The 18,680-nt window shown below is 39.5% G+C and overlaps 3 protein-coding genes across 4 annotated transcripts in view; all 3 read left to right on the top strand.

Moving 5' to 3' along the window:
* Nucleotides 1-706: 706 nt before the first annotated feature.
* LOC124277412 (sequestosome-1-like) lies at nt 707-6,089 on the top strand. 2 transcript variants are annotated; one of them, XM_046713111.1, is made up of 7 exons: nt 707-1,151; nt 1,888-1,983; nt 3,019-3,239; nt 3,777-4,014; nt 4,233-4,292; nt 4,323-4,574; nt 5,925-6,089. In XM_046713111.1, the coding sequence occupies exons 1-7, from the start codon at nt 977-979 to the stop codon at nt 6,062-6,064; spliced, it is 1,182 nt and encodes a 393-aa protein (XP_046569067.1). In that variant the 5' UTR covers nt 707-976; the 3' UTR covers nt 6,065-6,089. The 2 variants fall into 2 exon arrangements, with proteins under 2 accessions (XP_046569067.1, XP_046569066.1); XM_046713110.1 differs by having other exon boundaries at nt 708-1,151; nt 4,233-4,574.
* A 4,883-nt stretch (nt 6,090-10,972) lies between these two features.
* LOC124277440 overlaps nt 10,973-18,680 on the top strand; it is a 43,550-nt gene continuing 35,842 nt past the window's right edge. The window contains exon 1 of the mRNA XM_046713138.1: nt 10,973-11,236. The gene's annotated coding sequence lies outside the window, so the exon portion shown is untranslated. The remainder of the gene's footprint in view (nt 11,237-18,680) is intronic.
* LOC124277413 (sequestosome-1-like) lies at nt 11,234-16,569 on the top strand. The gene is made up of 6 exons (XM_046713112.1): nt 11,234-11,419; nt 12,176-12,271; nt 13,301-13,521; nt 14,498-14,735; nt 14,952-15,263; nt 15,715-16,569. The coding sequence occupies exons 1-6, from the start codon at nt 11,245-11,247 to the stop codon at nt 15,852-15,854; spliced, it is 1,182 nt and encodes a 393-aa protein (XP_046569068.1). The 5' UTR covers nt 11,234-11,244; the 3' UTR covers nt 15,855-16,569.

Genomic DNA, 18,680 nt, shown 5'->3' with positions numbered 1-18,680 from the left:
AACTGAATTTTCGCTTGATATTTTTTGTTATAATGGGAACTGATTTTGCATCGTAAGTGGTATTAACGATCTCGGGTAAATAATATTGATGTTTGTTTGCTTTTTACATAACTTTACTTCCCGATTTCCATTGTCAATAAAACTTCTCACGACAGCGACTTGGCACCCGCCCTACCAGTGAAACTGTTTGTGCACTCCGATCGCACGCGTACTCCCCCGATATAACGCGTGCAATGCAATCGTCGAAATCACCAGAACGTCGAATTCAGCTCGAATACACAAGGATATGTTCCATTCATCCAAGATGATCGTTCTTACACTGGGAACTAGACAATCTTGTCTCAACTGATTTGGAGGGCTTGTAATCAACTTTTTGACGCCCCGCATCAACTCGAACCTAAACACATCTGTAGGACACGTACACAAAAATGCGATTCCTTACCCAATGAAAATATATATTATTTGAAGTGAAGGTTTAAATATGAAATTAATAAATATTGGAAATGCATCATGTATAAATGTTGGAAACGTGCAATCAATTAATGTTGAATGTAAAATGAATACATGTTGGAAATGTATAATACGGGTAATTGATTTTCTGATGAAATTCATCTAGACTGTTCTTTTACAATCCACAGGAATGGATTCACTGTTAGGTGGAGCTATTTATAGCGATTACAAACAAAAATCTTGTTTATGTTCCGCCGGAAGCTGCGTAGTGAACCAACATTTGAACAAATCTAAATCAGCGTTACTTGCAATTTTGATAAATTTTGACATTGTCAGTGCGCCTTGGTCTATATAAAAGTCTGGGTAGATGTGAGGCGGGCATATATCCCGCTGACAACGCCATACGACGCTGAACACACGGAAGCGCAACTGACAACAACTGTCACCTTATCGTCTGCTTGAATACTACTGTGTACGCCTGCCGTCAACACTTCGCCGCTGCACTTCCCAAAGTAAACCCGCTGTCATGTCCGACTCAGTTGTCATCAAAGCCTCCCTGGAGCGAGAGGGTTCGAGTCAACCCGAGATCCGACGTTTTGGGGTTCCGTCAGATGCTTCTGCCAGCTTCGACTACCTGTTCAAGAAGATATCGGAAGTGTTTCCTGGACTTGTCAGAGGAAACTTTAACCTCTACTGGAAAGGTAAATATACATTTACACCTATTACGCCTTTTCTTCAAACTATAGCTGGTGACAGATTTGTATAGGCTTTCTATCATGAAATGACATTCGGAAAGCTTATAGTAAAGTAATTCCATAACCCAATTGTATGTCACAATATGTGTGAGGACACACAAGTTCAGCCAGCTCAGTCGATCTGCAGTAGTCTGTCTAGTCTGTCTCACAGTCCCTGAACCACATTATTTTCCCAACTGCCAAGCCCTCTCTGCAGTGCTAAAGTCCTAAATAAAGCAAGTCTAGATTTCCTCAGGAATCTCTGGTCTCACTGGGGCTTCTTTTCAATTTAAATGGGCTTGTTTGTTACTATCAAAATTATATGTATTCAGGGCCTAAGCATTATAAGAGACCTACATACATATTATATATTGAACAGAGACACTGATACATGATGTTAGAATAAATAAATGTTATTTGAATGTATTGTGGATCTTTGTTTATGTACCGGTAATGTCAGTTAGGTCCATATTTCACCATAATCAGCTGATATGACTGCAAGTGATAATAAAACTAACTGGTCAAGGTACTGCATATAATATGTATCTTCCTTGTATTGTAATCTAGTATTAGATGTGAGAAGCACTGTAAGTGACAATAAATAACAAGGAAACAAGGTTGAGGACATATTTACAGCATGATATGAGCTAACACATCTGTATGGCAAGGATATAGTTTTAAATGAATCTGTTTGTTCTTTCAGATAGTGATGGTGACCTAGTATCATTTTCATCTGATGAGGAACTTCTTGAAGCTCTGGGGTTTGTTACAGACTCAGTGTTCCGAATTTACATCAAAAGTGAGTCTGTCACCAAATTGGAATATTTAGTTTATGGAATATTCATCAGATACTATATTCATTGTGCAATCAAACCAGTATATTCAGTGTATAAAATATCCATCAAGAGGTATTGTGTCATGGTGGACTAGGTTCATCTTTTATACCTTTTGTATGTTTCATTGATCTTGTGAAAAAAATGTGTTTAACCAAGCTTACAAACATCACACCAGTGTCAATATTCATATCTATGAATGTGCACATTTGTTAGATTCATCTGTGGGATAATGTGGTTATTGTAATGCTAGTTTGCACACCACACCAGGGTCAACATTTGTATTAAGCTTTATGGGATAATGTTTCATACTAGCTATATGATAAATGTAGATATTGTCATGCTTGTTTCTACTCTGTAAAGATATGTTGAACATTGTAATATGGTACAGCCTTTATCATTTTATCACCAATAAGGGAGAATACATTGTCGGTTGTTTCGAACTATTTACAACATTGTAATACATGATTTCTTTCATCCAAAACCATGATCATATATTAATGTTTACTGAACATGCCAAACATACATACACACACTATTCATGATATTGGTTATTACAGTAAACCAAATTCTGGAACAATCCATCCTTTTGCTTTTCCTGGTAGTTTAGTTTGATAGATAAACAGTTGATTAAATTGTGTTAATTTTAATATAGTTATTTTCATAAATTTTCCTTTGTTACATCTATATTGTAAGTGTAATTTATCTATTTCCTTACCAGTGTGTAGTTGTTAAATATATACACCATAAAGATTGGAAGCATAAGTTTAATAATTTTTTTACAAATGTTATCAGAATATGACTAGGCTTAAAACCGTCTCAGAACATCCGAAGTATAACAATACCTGTATTTTTTGTTTGTTTCCTATTTAGCCATCTTCAACATGTGCGTGTACTCTCTTAAGCTTTCTTTTGCCTATCGGTTCAGTTCTTGCAGTTCGTCTTTGTTTGTTACAGTAATACCTTTCCATATTGTTCATGAACTGAATCTGTGTTTGTAGAGTACGCCCCTCGGACCCACAGCTCCAAGAGTGGCAGTGGGGAGCTGCATCCTCGCGTGATCTGTGACGGCTGTGAAGGAGCAGTGTATGGTGTGAGGTACACGTGTCTGGTGTGCCCCGACTACGACCTGTGCAGCCAGTGTGAGGCTCAAAACGCTCACCCTCAACATGACATGTGGAAGATTGTCTCTCCAAAGTCAGCCAGGTGTGGTGGCAGAATGGTGAGCAGTCTTTTTGTACATACTTTCATTATACAATGTATACCGAAACAAGTTTAGGCTGTGACTTCATTATGACTTGTACATAAATGTTTTTTGAAGTATCAACCTTTACATATCAGAGCAAAATGAGTAAGTCAAATTATGAGGATTCCACAGCTCATGAAAATCCCTGTATCGATTATGTGAGGATTACAGCTGGAAGTAAAGTTAAAAGAATGGTTTTATATATTTGCACTGAAGAAAGAAATATGTCTGTGCCTTTAAATAATTATGCTGCTTTTAAAGTTTTGAACTTTTATCATTTTACCAGAAACAGAAATTTGTAATTCATATTCAAGTTTGAGATGCAAAGGTACAGTTTCTGGAGTGAGTGAGTGACCCGGGTTCGAATCCCCACATGGGTACAATGTGTGAAGCTCATTTCTGGTGTCACCTGCCATGATATTGGTGGAATATTGGTAAAAGTGACATAAAGTTAAACTCACTCACTCACTTAAGTGTAACCTTGACACTCACTTCCATATTTCAACTGTACAGCCCTTCATGGTTCCGCCACACTGCCATCAGTGGATGAACAACTTCATGAGCCAGTTCAGAAACCAGCACCCTGGATGTGGCACCAACAAGGAAGGAGCTCCCTCTGGTGCTGATGAACAAAACAAGACTGATACAGACAAGAAAGGGGAGACTACTCCACAGGAAGGGGAGACTACTGCACAGGAAGAATATCTGAGAAACATGGGACAATCTGTTGCTGCTTTCCTTACACCTTTTGGTAAGAAGTTAATTTCATGACTGAAAAGTTACTCTCTATTTTCACGTTCATCATTTTAGTCACTCTGTCTCCATATGAGCAAATCTCAGTGTTAGTTATGTCATCTCGTCATCACTCAGAAACCAGATGAATATTCCTATATGAAACATTCAGTAATGTTTCTGATTTATCAGAATAATTTGTTATTTGTTTAAATTATTCCAATTCTAAATTTTCAGGGATTGATGTGGATGTTGATATTGAGCACAATGGACGTCGCCAGGGTGTCAATCCCCAGGGTGTCAATCCCCAGGGTGTGAACCCCCAGGGTGTCAATCCCCAGGGTGTGAACCCCCAGGCTGGTCAACAGTTCTTCAGCAACCTCATGGCCCAGATGTTTAGTCAGTGCCCTGGGCAACCAGGTAACGAAGGAAGAGAAGGAGCTGATAAGAAGGACTCCGACAAGGCACCATCAGATGAGACGACCGAGACAGACACCCAGAAGAAGGGGCACTCATCGGGTGATGGATGGACTCTGCTGTCCGACACTGCATGCTCCTCTCCCCTCACAGGTCATCCAGGTGAGTTGTGACCTGACAGAACAGTTTCATTCTCAATCTGCAATGTAGTGGATCTGGTTAATCTTAGGATTTTTATGTAAAAATTCAATGTTAAACAAACAGACAGGTCGGTGGCCGAGACCTTTGTAGATGGGCATGCCTGTATCCCTTGCACAATGTGATCTTAGGACTAAGACTGTCATCAGTGTATGTTAAAGTAAGGGAGTTCTAATAACCTTTTCATCATGATTGCAACTGGGCCATACCTTCTGCAAGATCTTTCCTAAAATTTTGGTTTAAGATACTGACCGACTTTTTTTTTAAAAAGCCTTGGATATCTGTTTGATCCCGTAAATAGAATGTGACCTAATTGAGAGGTCATCGGTTATCCAATCAAATCGTTAGAATCTCAGGTCAAGTCGTTACGACACAGGTCAACGCGATACGACACTCGTGTGACGTACGAGATTAGTATGCAACTACCCATACGTTGACTACGTGGGTAATAAATAGAGAATACTACACTCGGTCTCATTACATACGAATTATACGAAACGAGTGTCCTTCCTATGGTATCTGACTGAGCGAAAGCGAGGTCAGATAACATAGGAAGGTCACGAAGTTTCGTATAATTCGTATGTAATGAGACCGAAAGTGTGGTATTTTATTTATTACCCACGCCTTACATGCATTTAAATTGACAAAATAGCGTATTTTTGTTATGTTTTGGTTTCAAACCGAAACCGGTTTCATAAAGAGGTTGCGGAAGAGTTTTGTACTGTAGTACAATATTTGCATGACGTCCCACTAATGACGTCACTGCCATGGTAACCGACGTCACGATGCATGTCAGTTGTCATCGCCTCGTACAGCCTCCTACAGTAAACTACTCCGTTGCACCTCGTTTCTTGGTTTGCAGTTGCTTCATTCGGCTAACATCACTGGTGGAAACATTGCGTTTACGTTTTTCGACGGGTATAATGTCTCAGTTCGGCCCACAATTAAACAGCGACACTGCAACGTTCGCGATGTTTACATTCCCACAATGCATTTAAGTTGTAGAATGAATGGATCCACGTGTTTGTTATGAATGAAAAAATAGTTACGTCAGAATGTGACCTAATTGAGAGGTCATCAGTTATCCAATCAAATCGTTAGAATCTCAGGTCAAGTCGTTACGACACAGGTCAACGCGATACGACACTCGTGTGACGTACGAGATTAGTATGCAACTACCCATACGTTGACCACGTGGGTAATAATGATGAATAGGTCACAGGCATTTTATACACCGATTCCTGTCACCCATGTATTTCTTTATCTGTTTACCGTTATGAGACTGCAAGTTTAGATTTACTGTTATATTCCCAGATCCACGTATTGCCGATGCTCTCCAGCAGATGTTGTTGATGGGGTTCTCTGACGACGGAGGCTGGCTCACTCGTCTCCTGGAGGCCAAGAATGGTGACATCAGCCAGGTGCTCGATGCCATCAAACCAAACAAAGAATGAACTCATTGGCTGAAGGATCACAACAGAAGGAAATACATGTGTGATATAAACTGTTGAAAGTGTGATATGCCTGATTGATATAGGTTATGTATGGGATATGAACTCTTGAAAGTGTGATATGCCTGATTGATATAGGTTATGTATGGGATATGAACTGCTGAAAGTGTGATATGCCTGATTGATATAGGTTATGTATGGGATATGAACTGTTGAAAGTGTGATATTTTTTATAGATAGGAATACCTAATTCCTAATAGTGATGTACAATCTCACAAGTGCTGTACGGATTCACAAAGCATGAGTGATGTGTATTTTTACCTTACGTGGTTAAAAATGTTTTCAGTATTTCTGTCATCTCTTCACAAATCAGTGTCGTCAGTAAGGTTTGAACAGATGCAGGAAGCGATGAGAATGCAGACTTGATTGAGAAGTTCAGGATATGTTCTAGACAGGTTGTGTTTCAGACACAAGAAGCTCACCTGGTTTGACTTGATGTCATGACTCTCTGCTCTCTCTGTATATAATAGTGGAGAGAATACAGCTGCATGTCTGTCAGTGATCTTATCTTGTTTTGGTACAAATGGAAGATGGAGTAACACCCTGTATAATCTGTATATAGAAACCGTTTTGTACTCGATAACCATGAGACATTAGATTTTTCACTTTGATAAAATGCAATAAATATTTGTCTTATCACAAATAATATTTGTGTTGTTGAATGCAGTGGTTGGTTACTCACATTTATATACAGACCTGGTATGAACTTCAATTTCAGTTAAGTATACGTATTAATGACGTTACCGCCTGTGTGAGTGAATGGGTTAGCCTATTGATGACACAATTAAGTTCACAAGGTCAGTTCTATTCTCGACATGGGTACAGAAGTAAAGTGCATTCTGAAAATATATAGTGGACTAGGCCCAGATCAGTTCCCATTCCCAGTTAGTCATCCAAAACCAACTCCTTGTCAATACACTCTAAATGTGAGACGTATGCCAGTCTAGCAGTCAGTGATTACCTTCATCACCCAGTGTCTCCATATCATCAAACAGACACAATGTCAGAGCTCCACACAAGGTATAACCATCACACAAAGACAATGTCTCCGTATCATTACACAGACACAATGTCAGAGCTCCACACAAGGTATAACCATCACACAAAGACAATGTCTCCGTATCATTACGCCAGACACAATGTAAGAGCTCCACACAAGGTATAACCATCACACAAAGACAATGTCTCCGTATCATTACACAGACACAATGTCAGAGCTCCACACAAGGTATAACCATCACACAAAGACAATGTCTCCGTATCATTACACAGACACAATGTCAGAGCTCCACACAAGGTATAACAATCACACAAAGACAATGTCTCCGTATCATTACACAGAGACAATTTCACAGCTCCACACAAGGTATAACCATCACACAAAGACAATGTCTACGTATCATTACACAGAGACAATGTCAGAGCTCCACACAAGGTATAACCATCACACAAAGACAATGTCTCCGTATCATTACACAGACACAATGTCAGAGCTCCACACAAGGTATAACCATCACACAAAGACAATGTCTCCGTATCATTACACCAGAAACAATGTCAGAGCTCCACACAAGGTATAACCATCACACAAAGACAATGTCTCCGTATCATTACACAGACACAATGTCAGAGCTCCACACAAGGTATAACCATCACACAAAGACAATGTCTCCGTATCATTACGCCAGACACAATGTAAGAGCTCCACACAAGGTATAACCATCACACAAAGACAATGTCTCCGTATCATTACACAGACACAATGTCAGAGCTCCACACAAGGTATAACCATCACACAAAGACAATGTCTCCGTATCATTACACAGACACAATGTCAGAGCTCCACACAAGGTATAACAATCACACAAAGACAATGTCTCCGTATCATTACACAGAGACAATTTCACAGCTCCACACAAGGTATAACCATCACACAAAGACAATGTCTACGTATCATTACACAGAGACAATGTCAGAGCTCCACACAAGGTAACCATCACACAAAGACAATGTCTCCGTATCATTACACAGACACAATGTCAGAGCTCCACACAAGGTATAACCATCACACAAAGACAATGTCTCCGTATCATTACACAGACACAATGTCAGAGCTCCACACAAGGTATAACAATCACACAAAGACAATGTCTCCGTATCATTACACAGAGACAATTTCACAGCTCCACACAAGGTATAACCATCACACAAAGACAATGTCTCCGTATCATTACACCAGAAACAATGTCAGAGCTCCACACAAGGTATAACCATCACACAAAGACAATGTCTCCGTATCATTACCCAGAGACAATGTCAGAGCTCCACACAAGGTAACCATCACACAAAGACAATGTCTCCCTATCATTACACAGAGACAATGTCAGGGTTCCACACAAGGTAACCATCACACAGAGACGATGTCTCCGTATCATTACACATTGACAATGTCAGAGCTCCACACAAGGTATAACCATCACACAAAGACAATGTCTCCGTATCATTACACCAGAAACAATGTCAGAGCTCCACACAAGGTAACCATCACACAAAGTATTCCAACACGTTGATATCCTGACTTCCTGGTTGGACCCTTGAGGTACCGGGATGATACGGCAGCCAGCAATATCAAAACGAGCTTCCCTAAACATCTACTGGCCTTTTTGAGTACTTAAAGATTAACTTGTTTGAGTGGCATTTAGATGTTGGTGTGATGAACAACGAGGAGTGTTCTATGGATATACAAGTATTACATTACCACTGCCTGCAACCAACTCATCACCAAGCAATCTTAATCCCATTATTCTCCTGTCTGTCATATCACTGGCTTCCTCCCAATAATTGTACATCACTTGATCAATAACGGTGTTAGTAGCTACACAAACGTCGCTCATATTGTTTTATTTCTTCCCTCTGAGCATAAAGATTACCATCCTTTATCTCCATTCCATTACTCTTTACATATTGTAATGGAAACATACCATTCAAACAAAGTAGGGGATATTCCATTTTGCGAGCATACCACTAGCCAATGCCAATGCATATGAGAAAAAGTAATATATATGGAGAGAGATGAAACATTTCCAAAGGAATGGAATAAATTGTCACATTGTCCCTTAATTTCTCTTCATCATCTCTTTCCTCCTTGACTGTTTTTAATGGTATATTATACGCCGGATAATCGATAACCCCCGTGTCTTCAATAAACAACAAATCGAATGATCACCCATAGTATGACGTGATGCACATATAATAATTATTAACCATATTATAGTTTTCGTTAAGAAACAATCGACCAAACTTTTTCACCATCCGGAAGAAATCTCGAGTCGATTGTACAATTCTGGATATTCTGGCAACTCTGTACAATTCAGGCCGCAGTTCGCCGTATTTCACCTGTGAGACTTGGTCTGTAAACAATCGAGTCTGGGCCAGACAATCCAGGGATCAAACCATTGAATATGTCCCTGTTTATTATAATGCATTCACCAAACAGTATTATTTTAAGTCATTTGAATCCAAACCATAACTAGTTTGTTTGTTGTGTAACGCCTAAATCAGCAACATTCCCACGATATGACGGTGGTCTGTAAATCAGTGATCAACAGCATGAGCATCGATCTATGCAATTGGGATACGATGACATGTAGCCCGAACCCGATAGTCGCCTCTTACGACAAGCATGTTCTGCTGAAAACCAATCAAGGCCAAAATATATCAATCAAATATCACCGATATTTACATAAAACTCCGAAACTGACGGAAACAACAAGAGGATATATTTTGATGTTAACAGAGTGAGTGAGTAAGTTCAGAGTGACACTTTGAATTGTATCTTAGTTATAACATGGCGTCTCGGACATGCACGTCTCGGACTTTTACAAATGGTGAAACGTGTAGATATTGGAAACATAATTCTGACACGCTGAGAAACGCAGTTCTGCACAGTCAAATAAAAACACCGGGTGTTTTCACCATGCTTACGTGTACCACACCCCAGAGACATAACACCTCCAAGGACATACAGAAATATATCCCCCATAACCTTACACCTTAACCTATACCTATCCAGAGTTATCTGATCAGACCCGAAGTGGAATCTGTGGTCCAAGGGAGATAATAACAAGGGAGCGGTGGGGTAGCCTAGCTAGTGGTCACGCCTAAGTCCCGGGTTCCATTCCCCACATGGGTACGATGTGTGAAGCCCATTTCTGGTGTTCCCCGCCGTGATATTGCTAAAACATTGCTAAAAGCGGCTTAATAACATACTCACTCACTCACTCACTCACTCACTCACTCACTCACTCACTCACTCACTCACTCACTCACTCACTCACTCACTCACTCACTCACTCACTCACTCACTCACTCACTCACTCACTCACTCACTCACTCACTCGTAAAGAAAGATGTACATAACACTCATAGTCCTTAAATCATTCCATTCCAGGGCATAATTTATAAACTGTCTCCTTTTGGATGGTGGGGTGAGTGGTATTCTGAAATACACATAACTGTTTTATCAAATGGGAAAATGTCGGATAATAAAACAATCACTGTAGAACAGCAGAGACCGTGTAATAAGAATGCGGTCTCTGGTTACAGGTACGCGTTAAGTACTTGTAAAACGAAATTGTCGCGTGATGTTCATTATCAATGAAAGGTTTCCGGTAAAATAAATAACAGTATTTCCGGATGACACATAAGCCAACAGTTTACTTCAGTCGTTTATTTCAATTGATTTTCTGATGAAATTTATCTAGACTGTTCTTTTACAATCCACAGGGAAGGATTCACTGTTAGGTGGAGCTATTTATAGCGATTACAAAGGAAAATCTTGTTTATGTTCCGCCGGAAGCTGCGTAGTGAACCAACATTTGAACAAATCTAAATCAGCGTTACTTGCAATTTTGATAAATTTTGACATTGTCAGTGCGCCTTGGTCTATATAAAAGTCTGGGTAGATGTGAGGCGGGCATATATCCCGCTGACAACGCCATACGACGCTGAACACACGGAAGCGCAACTGACAACAACTGTCACCTTATCGTCTGCTTGAATACTACTGTGTAGGCCTGCCGTCAACACTTCGTCGCTGCATTTCCCAAAGTAAACCCGCTGTCATGTCCGACTCAGTTGTCATCAAGGCCTCCCTGGAGCGAGAGGGTTCGAGTCAACCCGAGATCCGACGTTTTGGGGTCCCGTCAGATGCTTCTGCCAGCTTCGACTACCTGTTCAAGAAGATATCGGAAGTGTTTCCTGGACTTGTCAGAGGAAACTTTAACCTCTACTGGAAAGGTAAATATACATTTACATCTATTACGCCTTTTTTCAAACTATAGCTGGTGACAAATTTGTATATTTTCTTAGGCTTTGTATCATGAAATGACATTCAGAAAGCATATAGTAAAGTAATTCCACAACCCATGTGTGTTATGTCACAATATGTGTGAGGACACACAAGTTCAGCCAGCTCAGTCGATCTGAAGTAGTCTGTCTTACAGACCCTGAACCTAAACCACATGATTTTCCCAACTGCCAAGCCCTCTCTGCAGTGCTAAAGCCCTAAATAAAGCAAGTCTACTTTTCCTCAGGAATCTATGGTCTCCATTGGGTTTCTTTTTCAATTTAAATGGGCCTGTTTGTTACTATCAAAATTATATATATTCAGAGACTAAGCATTAGTCTAGATCTGCAGATATAAGAGACCTACATACATATTATAAATTGAACAGAAACTCTGATAAATGATGTTAGAATAAATAAATATTATTTGAATGTATTGTGGATCTTTGTTTATGTTATGTCAATAAGGTCCATATTTCACCATAATCAGCTGATATGACTGCAAGTGATAATAAATCTAACTCGTCAAGGTACTGCGTATAATATGTATCTTCGTTGTATTGTAATCTAGTATTAGATATGAGAAGCACTGTAAGTGACAATAAATAACAAGGAAACAATGTTGAGGATATATTTACAGCATGATATGAGATAACTACTTCCACATGACAAGGATATAGTTTTAAATGAATCTGTTTGTTCTTTCAGATAGTGATGGTGACCTAGTATCATTTTCATCTGATGAGGAACTTCTTGAAGCTCTGGGGTTTGTTACAGACTCAGTGTTCCGGATTTACATCAAAAGTGAGTCTGTCACCAAATTGGAATATTTAGTTTATGGAATATTCATCAGATACTATATTCATTGTGCAATCAAACCAGTATATTCAGTGTATAAAATATCCATCGAGGTATTGTGTCATAGTGCACTGAGGTAATCTTTTATACCGTTTGTATGTTTGATCTTTGAAAAATGTGTTTAACCAAGCTTACAAACATCACACCAGTGTCAATATTCATATCAATGAATGTGCACATTTATTAGATTCATCTGTGGGATAATGTGGTTATTGTAATGCTAGTTTGCACACCACACCAGGGTCAACATTTGTATTCAGCTTTATGGGATTAATGTTCCATACTAGCTATATGATAAATGTAGATATTGTCATGCTTGTTTCTACTCTGTAAAGATATGTTGAACATTGTAATATGGTACAGCCTTTATCATTTATCAACAATAAGGGAGACTACATTGTTGGTTTGTTTCGAACTATTTACAACATTGTAACACATGATTTCTTTCATCCAGAACCATGATCATATATTAGTGTTTACTGAACATGCCAAACATACATACATACACTATTCATGATATTGGTTATTACAGTAAACCAAATTCTGGAACAATCCATCCTTTTGCTTTTCCTGGTAGTTTGTTAGCTAAACAGTTGATTAAATTGTGTTAATTTAATTTTAATATAGTTATTTTCATAAAGTTTCATTTGTTACATCTATATTATAAGTGTAATTTATCTATTTCCTTAATAGTGTGTAGTTGTTAAATATATACACCATAAAGATATGTAAGCATAAGTTTAATAATTTGAATTTCACAAATACTATCAGATTATTACTAGGCTTAAAACCGTCTCAGAACATCCGAAGTATAACAATACCTGTATTTCTTATCTGTTTCCTATTTAGCCATCCTCAACATGGGCGTGTACTCTCTTAAGCTTTCTTTTGCCTATCAGTTCAGTTCTTGCAGATCCTCTTCGTTTGTTACAGTAATACCTTTCCATATTATTCATGAACTGAATCTGTTTGTAGAGTACGCCCCTCAGACCCACAGCTCCAAGAGTGGCAGTGGGGAGCTGCATCCTCATGTGATCTGTGACGGCTGTGAAGGAGCTGTGTATGGTGTGAGGTACAAGTGTTTGGTGTGCCCCGACTACGACCTGTGCAGCCAGTGTGAGGCTCAAAACACTCACCCTCAACATGACATGTGGAAGATTGTCTCTCCAAAGTCAGCCAGGTGTGGTGGCAGAATGGTGAGCAGTCTTTTTGTACATACTTCCATTATATACCGAAACATTTTTAGGCTATGACGTCATTATGACTTGTACACAAATCAACATTTACATGCAAAATTGCAAAATGAGTAAGTCAAATTTTGATGATTCCACAGCTCATTAAAATCCCTGTATAGATTATGTAAGGATTACACCTGGAAGTTAAGTTTTTTTTATATTTTATGGAAAGTTGCACTGAAGAAAGAAATATGTCTTTGCCTTTGATTAAATTTGCAGCTTTTAAAGTTTTGAATATTATTATTTTTACAAGAAACAGAAATTTGTAATTCATATTCAAGTTTGAGATGCAAAGGTACAGTTTCTGGAGAGAGTGAGTGACCCGGGTTTGAATCCCCAAATGGGTACAATGTGTGAAGTGTAGGATAAAACACGACTCCGAGGTTCTGGTTGAGATTGTAAAACCTCAGGGGAAGGATTTCCTGACACTGAGGTTTTACAATCTCAACCAAAACCGAGGAGGAGTGTTTTATCTAACTTATAAACCGTCTAAGACAACACTTAATTTCAGGGTTCGAAACCAGTTAACGCCACTAAATCTTGGAAGTTTTCAATAATTAGATATTTTACGATCAGTCATAGCAAGACAAAGTTGTATCAGTCATAAATAATGGTATGGGTATGAGGTTTTACAACGACCATTGTAAAACTTCAGTACCTCGTATGAGGTTTTACAATGGTCATTGTAAAACCTCCTTCGAGGTATTACAATGATCATTGTAAAACCTCCTGCAATCGTAAAACCTCTACCGAGGTTATTCCATAATGCGAAGCAACTGCAAGAACAATAGACAACATTGGCCATAGGTTTATAAGCTCATTTCTGGTGTCCCCTGCCACGATATTGATGGAATATTGCTAAAAGTGGCGTAAAATTAAACTCACTCACTCACTTTAGTGTTAAGTTGACCCTCACTCCCATATTTCAACTGTACAGCCCTTCATGGTTCCGCCACACTGCCATCAGTGGATGAACAACTTCATGAGCCAGTTCAGAAACCAGCACCCTGGATGTGGCACCAACAAGGAAGGAGCTCCCTCTGGTGCTGATGAACAAAACAAGACTGATACAGACAAGAAAGGGGAGACTACTCCACAGGAAGGGGAGACTACTCCACAGGAAGAATATCTGAGAAACATGGGACAATCTGTTGCTGCTTTCCTTGCACCTTTTGGTAAGAAGTTAATTTCATGACTGAAAAGTTACTCTCTATTTTCACATTCGTCATTTGAGTCACTCTGTCACCATATGAGCAAATCTCACTGTTAGTTATGTCATCTCGTCATCACTCAGAAACCAGATGAATATTCCTATATAAAACATTCAGTAATGTTTCTGATTTATCAGAATAATTTGTAATTTGTTAATTATTCCAATTTTAAATTTTCAGGGATTGATGTGGATGTTGATATTGAGCACAATGGACGTCGCCAGGGTGTCAATCCCCAGGGTGTCAATCCCCAGGGTGTGAACCCCCAGGCTGGTCAACAGATCTTCAGCAACCTCATGGCCCAGATGTTTGGTCAGTGCCCTGGGCAACCAGGTAACCAAGCAGAAAAAGGAGCTGATAAGAAGGACTCCGACAAGGCACCATCAGATGAGACAACCGAGACAGACACCCAGAAGAAGGGGCACTCATCGGGTGATGGATGGACTCTGCTGTCCGACACTGCATGCTCCTCCCCCCTCACAGGTCAACCAGGTGAGTTGTGACCTGTCAGAACAGTTTCATTCTCAATCTGCAATGTAGTGGATCTGGTTAATCTTAGGATTTGTATGTAAAAATTCAATGTTAAACAAATAGAGAGGTCGGTGGCCGAGACCTTTGTAGATGGGCATGCCTGTATCCCTTGCACAAAGTGATCTTAGGACTAAGACTGTCATCAGTGTCTGTTAAAGTAAGGAAGTTCTAATAACCTTTTCACCATGATTGCAACTGGGCCATACCTTCTGCAAGATCTTTCCTAAAATTTTGGTTAAAGATAGTGACCCACTTTTGTAAAAAAAAGCCTTGGATATCTGTTTTCACAAGCTGATCCCGTAATGATGAATAGGTCACAGGCATTTCATACACAGATTCCTCTCAGCCATGTTTTTCTTTATCTTTTTACCATTATGAGACTGCAAGTTTAGATTAACTGTTATATTCCCAGATCCACGTTTTGCCGATGCTCTCCAGCAGATGTTGTTGATGGGGTTCTCTGACGACGGAGGCTGGCTCACTCGTCTCCTGGAGGCCAAGAATGGTGACATCAGCCAGGTGCTCGATGCCATCAAACCAAACAAAGAGTGAACGCATTGGCTGCAGGGTCACAACAGAAGGGAATACATGTGTGATATAAACTGTTGTAAGAGTGATATGAGTGATTAATAGGAGTATGTGTGTGATTTGAACTGTTGAAAGTGTGATATTTGTGATAGATAGGAATACCTAATTCCTAATAGTGATGTAATCTCACAAGTGCTGTACATATAGAACTACCTGTGACTGCCTACTGATATGTTATGATTTCTTGCCGTCAGTGGACTACACTAAAGCCTCATTAATCAGAACTGTACTGTACTCAGTTAATCATTCAGATTCACAAAGCATGAGTGATGTGTATTTTTACCTTGAGTGGTTAAACATGTTTTCAATATTTCTGTCGTCTCTTCACAAATCTGTGTCGTCAGTAAGGTCTGAACAGATGCAGGAAGCGATGAGAATGCAGACTTGGTAGGGAAGGTTCAGGATATGTTCTAGACAGGTTGTGTTTTAGTCACAACCAGGCACATGAAGCTCACCTGGTTTGACTTGATGTCATGACTATCTGCTATCTCTGTATATAATAGTGGAGAGAATACATCTGTATGTCTGTCAGTGATCTTATTTTGTTTTGGTACAAATGGAAGATGGAGTAACACCCTGTATAATGTGTATATAGAAACCGTTTTGTACTCGATAACCATCAGACATTATGTTTTTCACTTTGATAAAATGCAATAAATATTTGTCTTATCACAAATAATATTTGTGTTGTTGAATGCAGTGGTTCGTTACTCACATTTCAATACAGACCTGGTATGAACTTCAATTTCAGTTAAGTATACGTATTAATAACATTACCGCCTGTGTGAGTGAATGGGTTAGCCTATATTAGTAAAGTGATGACACAAGTTCACAAGGTCAGTTCTATTCTCGACATGGGTACAGAAGTAAAGCTGTAGTAGATTCGTGTCTCCCACCATAATATTGCTGGAATAATAATAATATCAACAAACAACCCACATCTCCCACCCTGCACATGTAAAAGTACCATTCTGAAAATATATAGTGGACTAGGCCCAGATCAGTTCCCATTCTCAGTCATCCAAAACCAACTCCTTGTTAGTACACTCTTAATGTGAGATGTGTGTCAGTCTAGCAGTCAGTGATTACCTTCATCATACAGAGACAATGTGAGAGCTACACACAAGGTAACCATCATACAGTGTCTCCGTATCATCATACAGAGACAATGTGAGAGCTACACACAAGGTAACCATCACACAGTGTCTCCGTATCATCATACAGAGACAATGTGAGAGCTACACACAAGGTAACCATCACACAGTGTCTCCGTATCATCATACAGAGACAATGTGAGAGCTACACACAAGGTATAACCATCACTCAAAGACAATGTCTCCGTATAATTACACAGAGACAATGTCAGAGCTCAACACAAGGTATAACCATCACACAAAGACAATGTCTCCGTATCATTACACACAGACAATGTCAGAGCTCCAGACACGGTATAACCATCACACACTGACAACGTCTCCGTATCATAACACAGAGACAATGTCAGAGCTCCACACAAGGTATAATCATCACACAAAGACAATGTCTCCGTATAATTACACAGAGACAATGTCAGAGCTCCACACAAGGTATAACCATCACACAAAGACGATGTCTCCGTATCATCATACAGAGACAATGTCAGAGCTCCACACAAGGTAACCATCACACAAAGACAATGTCTCCGTATCATTACACAGAGACAATGTCAGAGCTCCACACACGGTATAACCATCACACAATGAAAATGTCTCCGTATCATAACACAGACACAATGTCAGAGCTCCACACAAGGTATAATCATCACACAAAGACAATGTCTCCGTATAATTACACAGAGACAATGTCAGAGCTCCACACAAGGTATAACCATCACACAAAGACGATGTCTCCGTATCATCATACAGAGACAATGTCAGAGCTCCACACAAGGTAACCATCACACAAAGACAATGTCTCCGTATCATTACACAGACACAATGTCAGAGCTCCACACATGGTATAACCATCACACAAAGACAATGTCAGAGCTCCACACAAGGTAACCATCACACAAAGACAATGTCTCCGTATTATTACACAGAGACAATGTCAGAGCTCCACACACGGTATAACCATCACACAATGACAATGTCTCCGTATCATAACACAGAGACAATGTCAGAGCTCCACACAAGGTATAATCATCACACAAAGACAATGTCTCCGTATCATTACACAGACACAATGTCAGAGCTCCACACAAGGTATAACCATCACACAAAGACAATGTCTCCGTATCATTACACAGAGACAATGTCAGAGCTCCACACAAGGTATAACCATCACACAAAGACTGACTGACTGAGTTTAGTTTTACGCCGCTTTTAGCAATATTCCAGCAATCATCACGCAAAGACAATGTCTCCGTATCATAACACAGAGACAATGTCAGAGCTCCATACAAGGTATAACCAGAGCTCCACACAAGGTATAACCGTCACACAAAGACAATGTCTCCATATCATTACACAGAGACAATGTCAGAGCTCCACACAAGGTATAACAATCACACAAAGACAATGTCTCCGTATCATTACACAGAGACAATGTCAGAGCTCCATACAAGGTATAACCAGAGCTCCACACAAGGTATAACCGTCACACAAAGACAATGTCTCCATATCATTACACAGAGACAATGTCAGAGCTCCACACATGGTATAACCATCACACAAAGACAATGTCTCCATATCATTACACAGAGACAATGTCAGAGCTCCACACAAGGTATAACCATCACACAAAGACTGA

The sequence above is a fragment of the Haliotis rubra genome, unplaced genomic scaffold (genome assembly GCF_003918875.1).
Source record: "Haliotis rubra isolate DU_JTF1 unplaced genomic scaffold, ASM391887v1 Scf221, whole genome shotgun sequence".
Taxonomy (NCBI): domain Eukaryota; kingdom Metazoa; phylum Mollusca; class Gastropoda; order Lepetellida; family Haliotidae; genus Haliotis; species Haliotis rubra.
This window is presented reverse-complemented; position numbering and strand designations above follow the sequence as displayed.

What these genes read in the sequence shown, in the direction of transcription:
- LOC124277412 (XM_046713110.1), top strand. Translation starts at nt 977, where the DNA reads ATGTCCGACTCAGTTGTCATCAAAGCCTCCCTGGAGCGAGAGGGTTCG. An exon ending in CCAGGTGTGGTGGCAGAATG is followed by an intron (nt 3,240 to 3,776) that starts GTGAGCAGTCTT and finishes TCAACTGTACAG; the next exon opens with CCCTTCATGGTTCCGCCACA. An exon ending in TGCTTTCCTTACACCTTTTG is followed by an intron (nt 4,015 to 4,232) that starts GTAAGAAGTTAA and finishes CTAAATTTTCAG; the next exon opens with GGATTGATGTGGATGTTGAT.
- LOC124277413 (XM_046713112.1), top strand. Translation starts at nt 11,245, where the DNA reads ATGTCCGACTCAGTTGTCATCAAGGCCTCCCTGGAGCGAGAGGGTTCG. An exon ending in GTTCCGGATTTACATCAAAA is followed by an intron (nt 12,272 to 13,300) that starts GTGAGTCTGTCA and finishes ATCTGTTTGTAG; the next exon opens with AGTACGCCCCTCAGACCCAC. An exon ending in CCCCCTCACAGGTCAACCAG is followed by an intron (nt 15,264 to 15,714) that starts GTGAGTTGTGAC and finishes TTATATTCCCAG; the next exon opens with ATCCACGTTTTGCCGATGCT.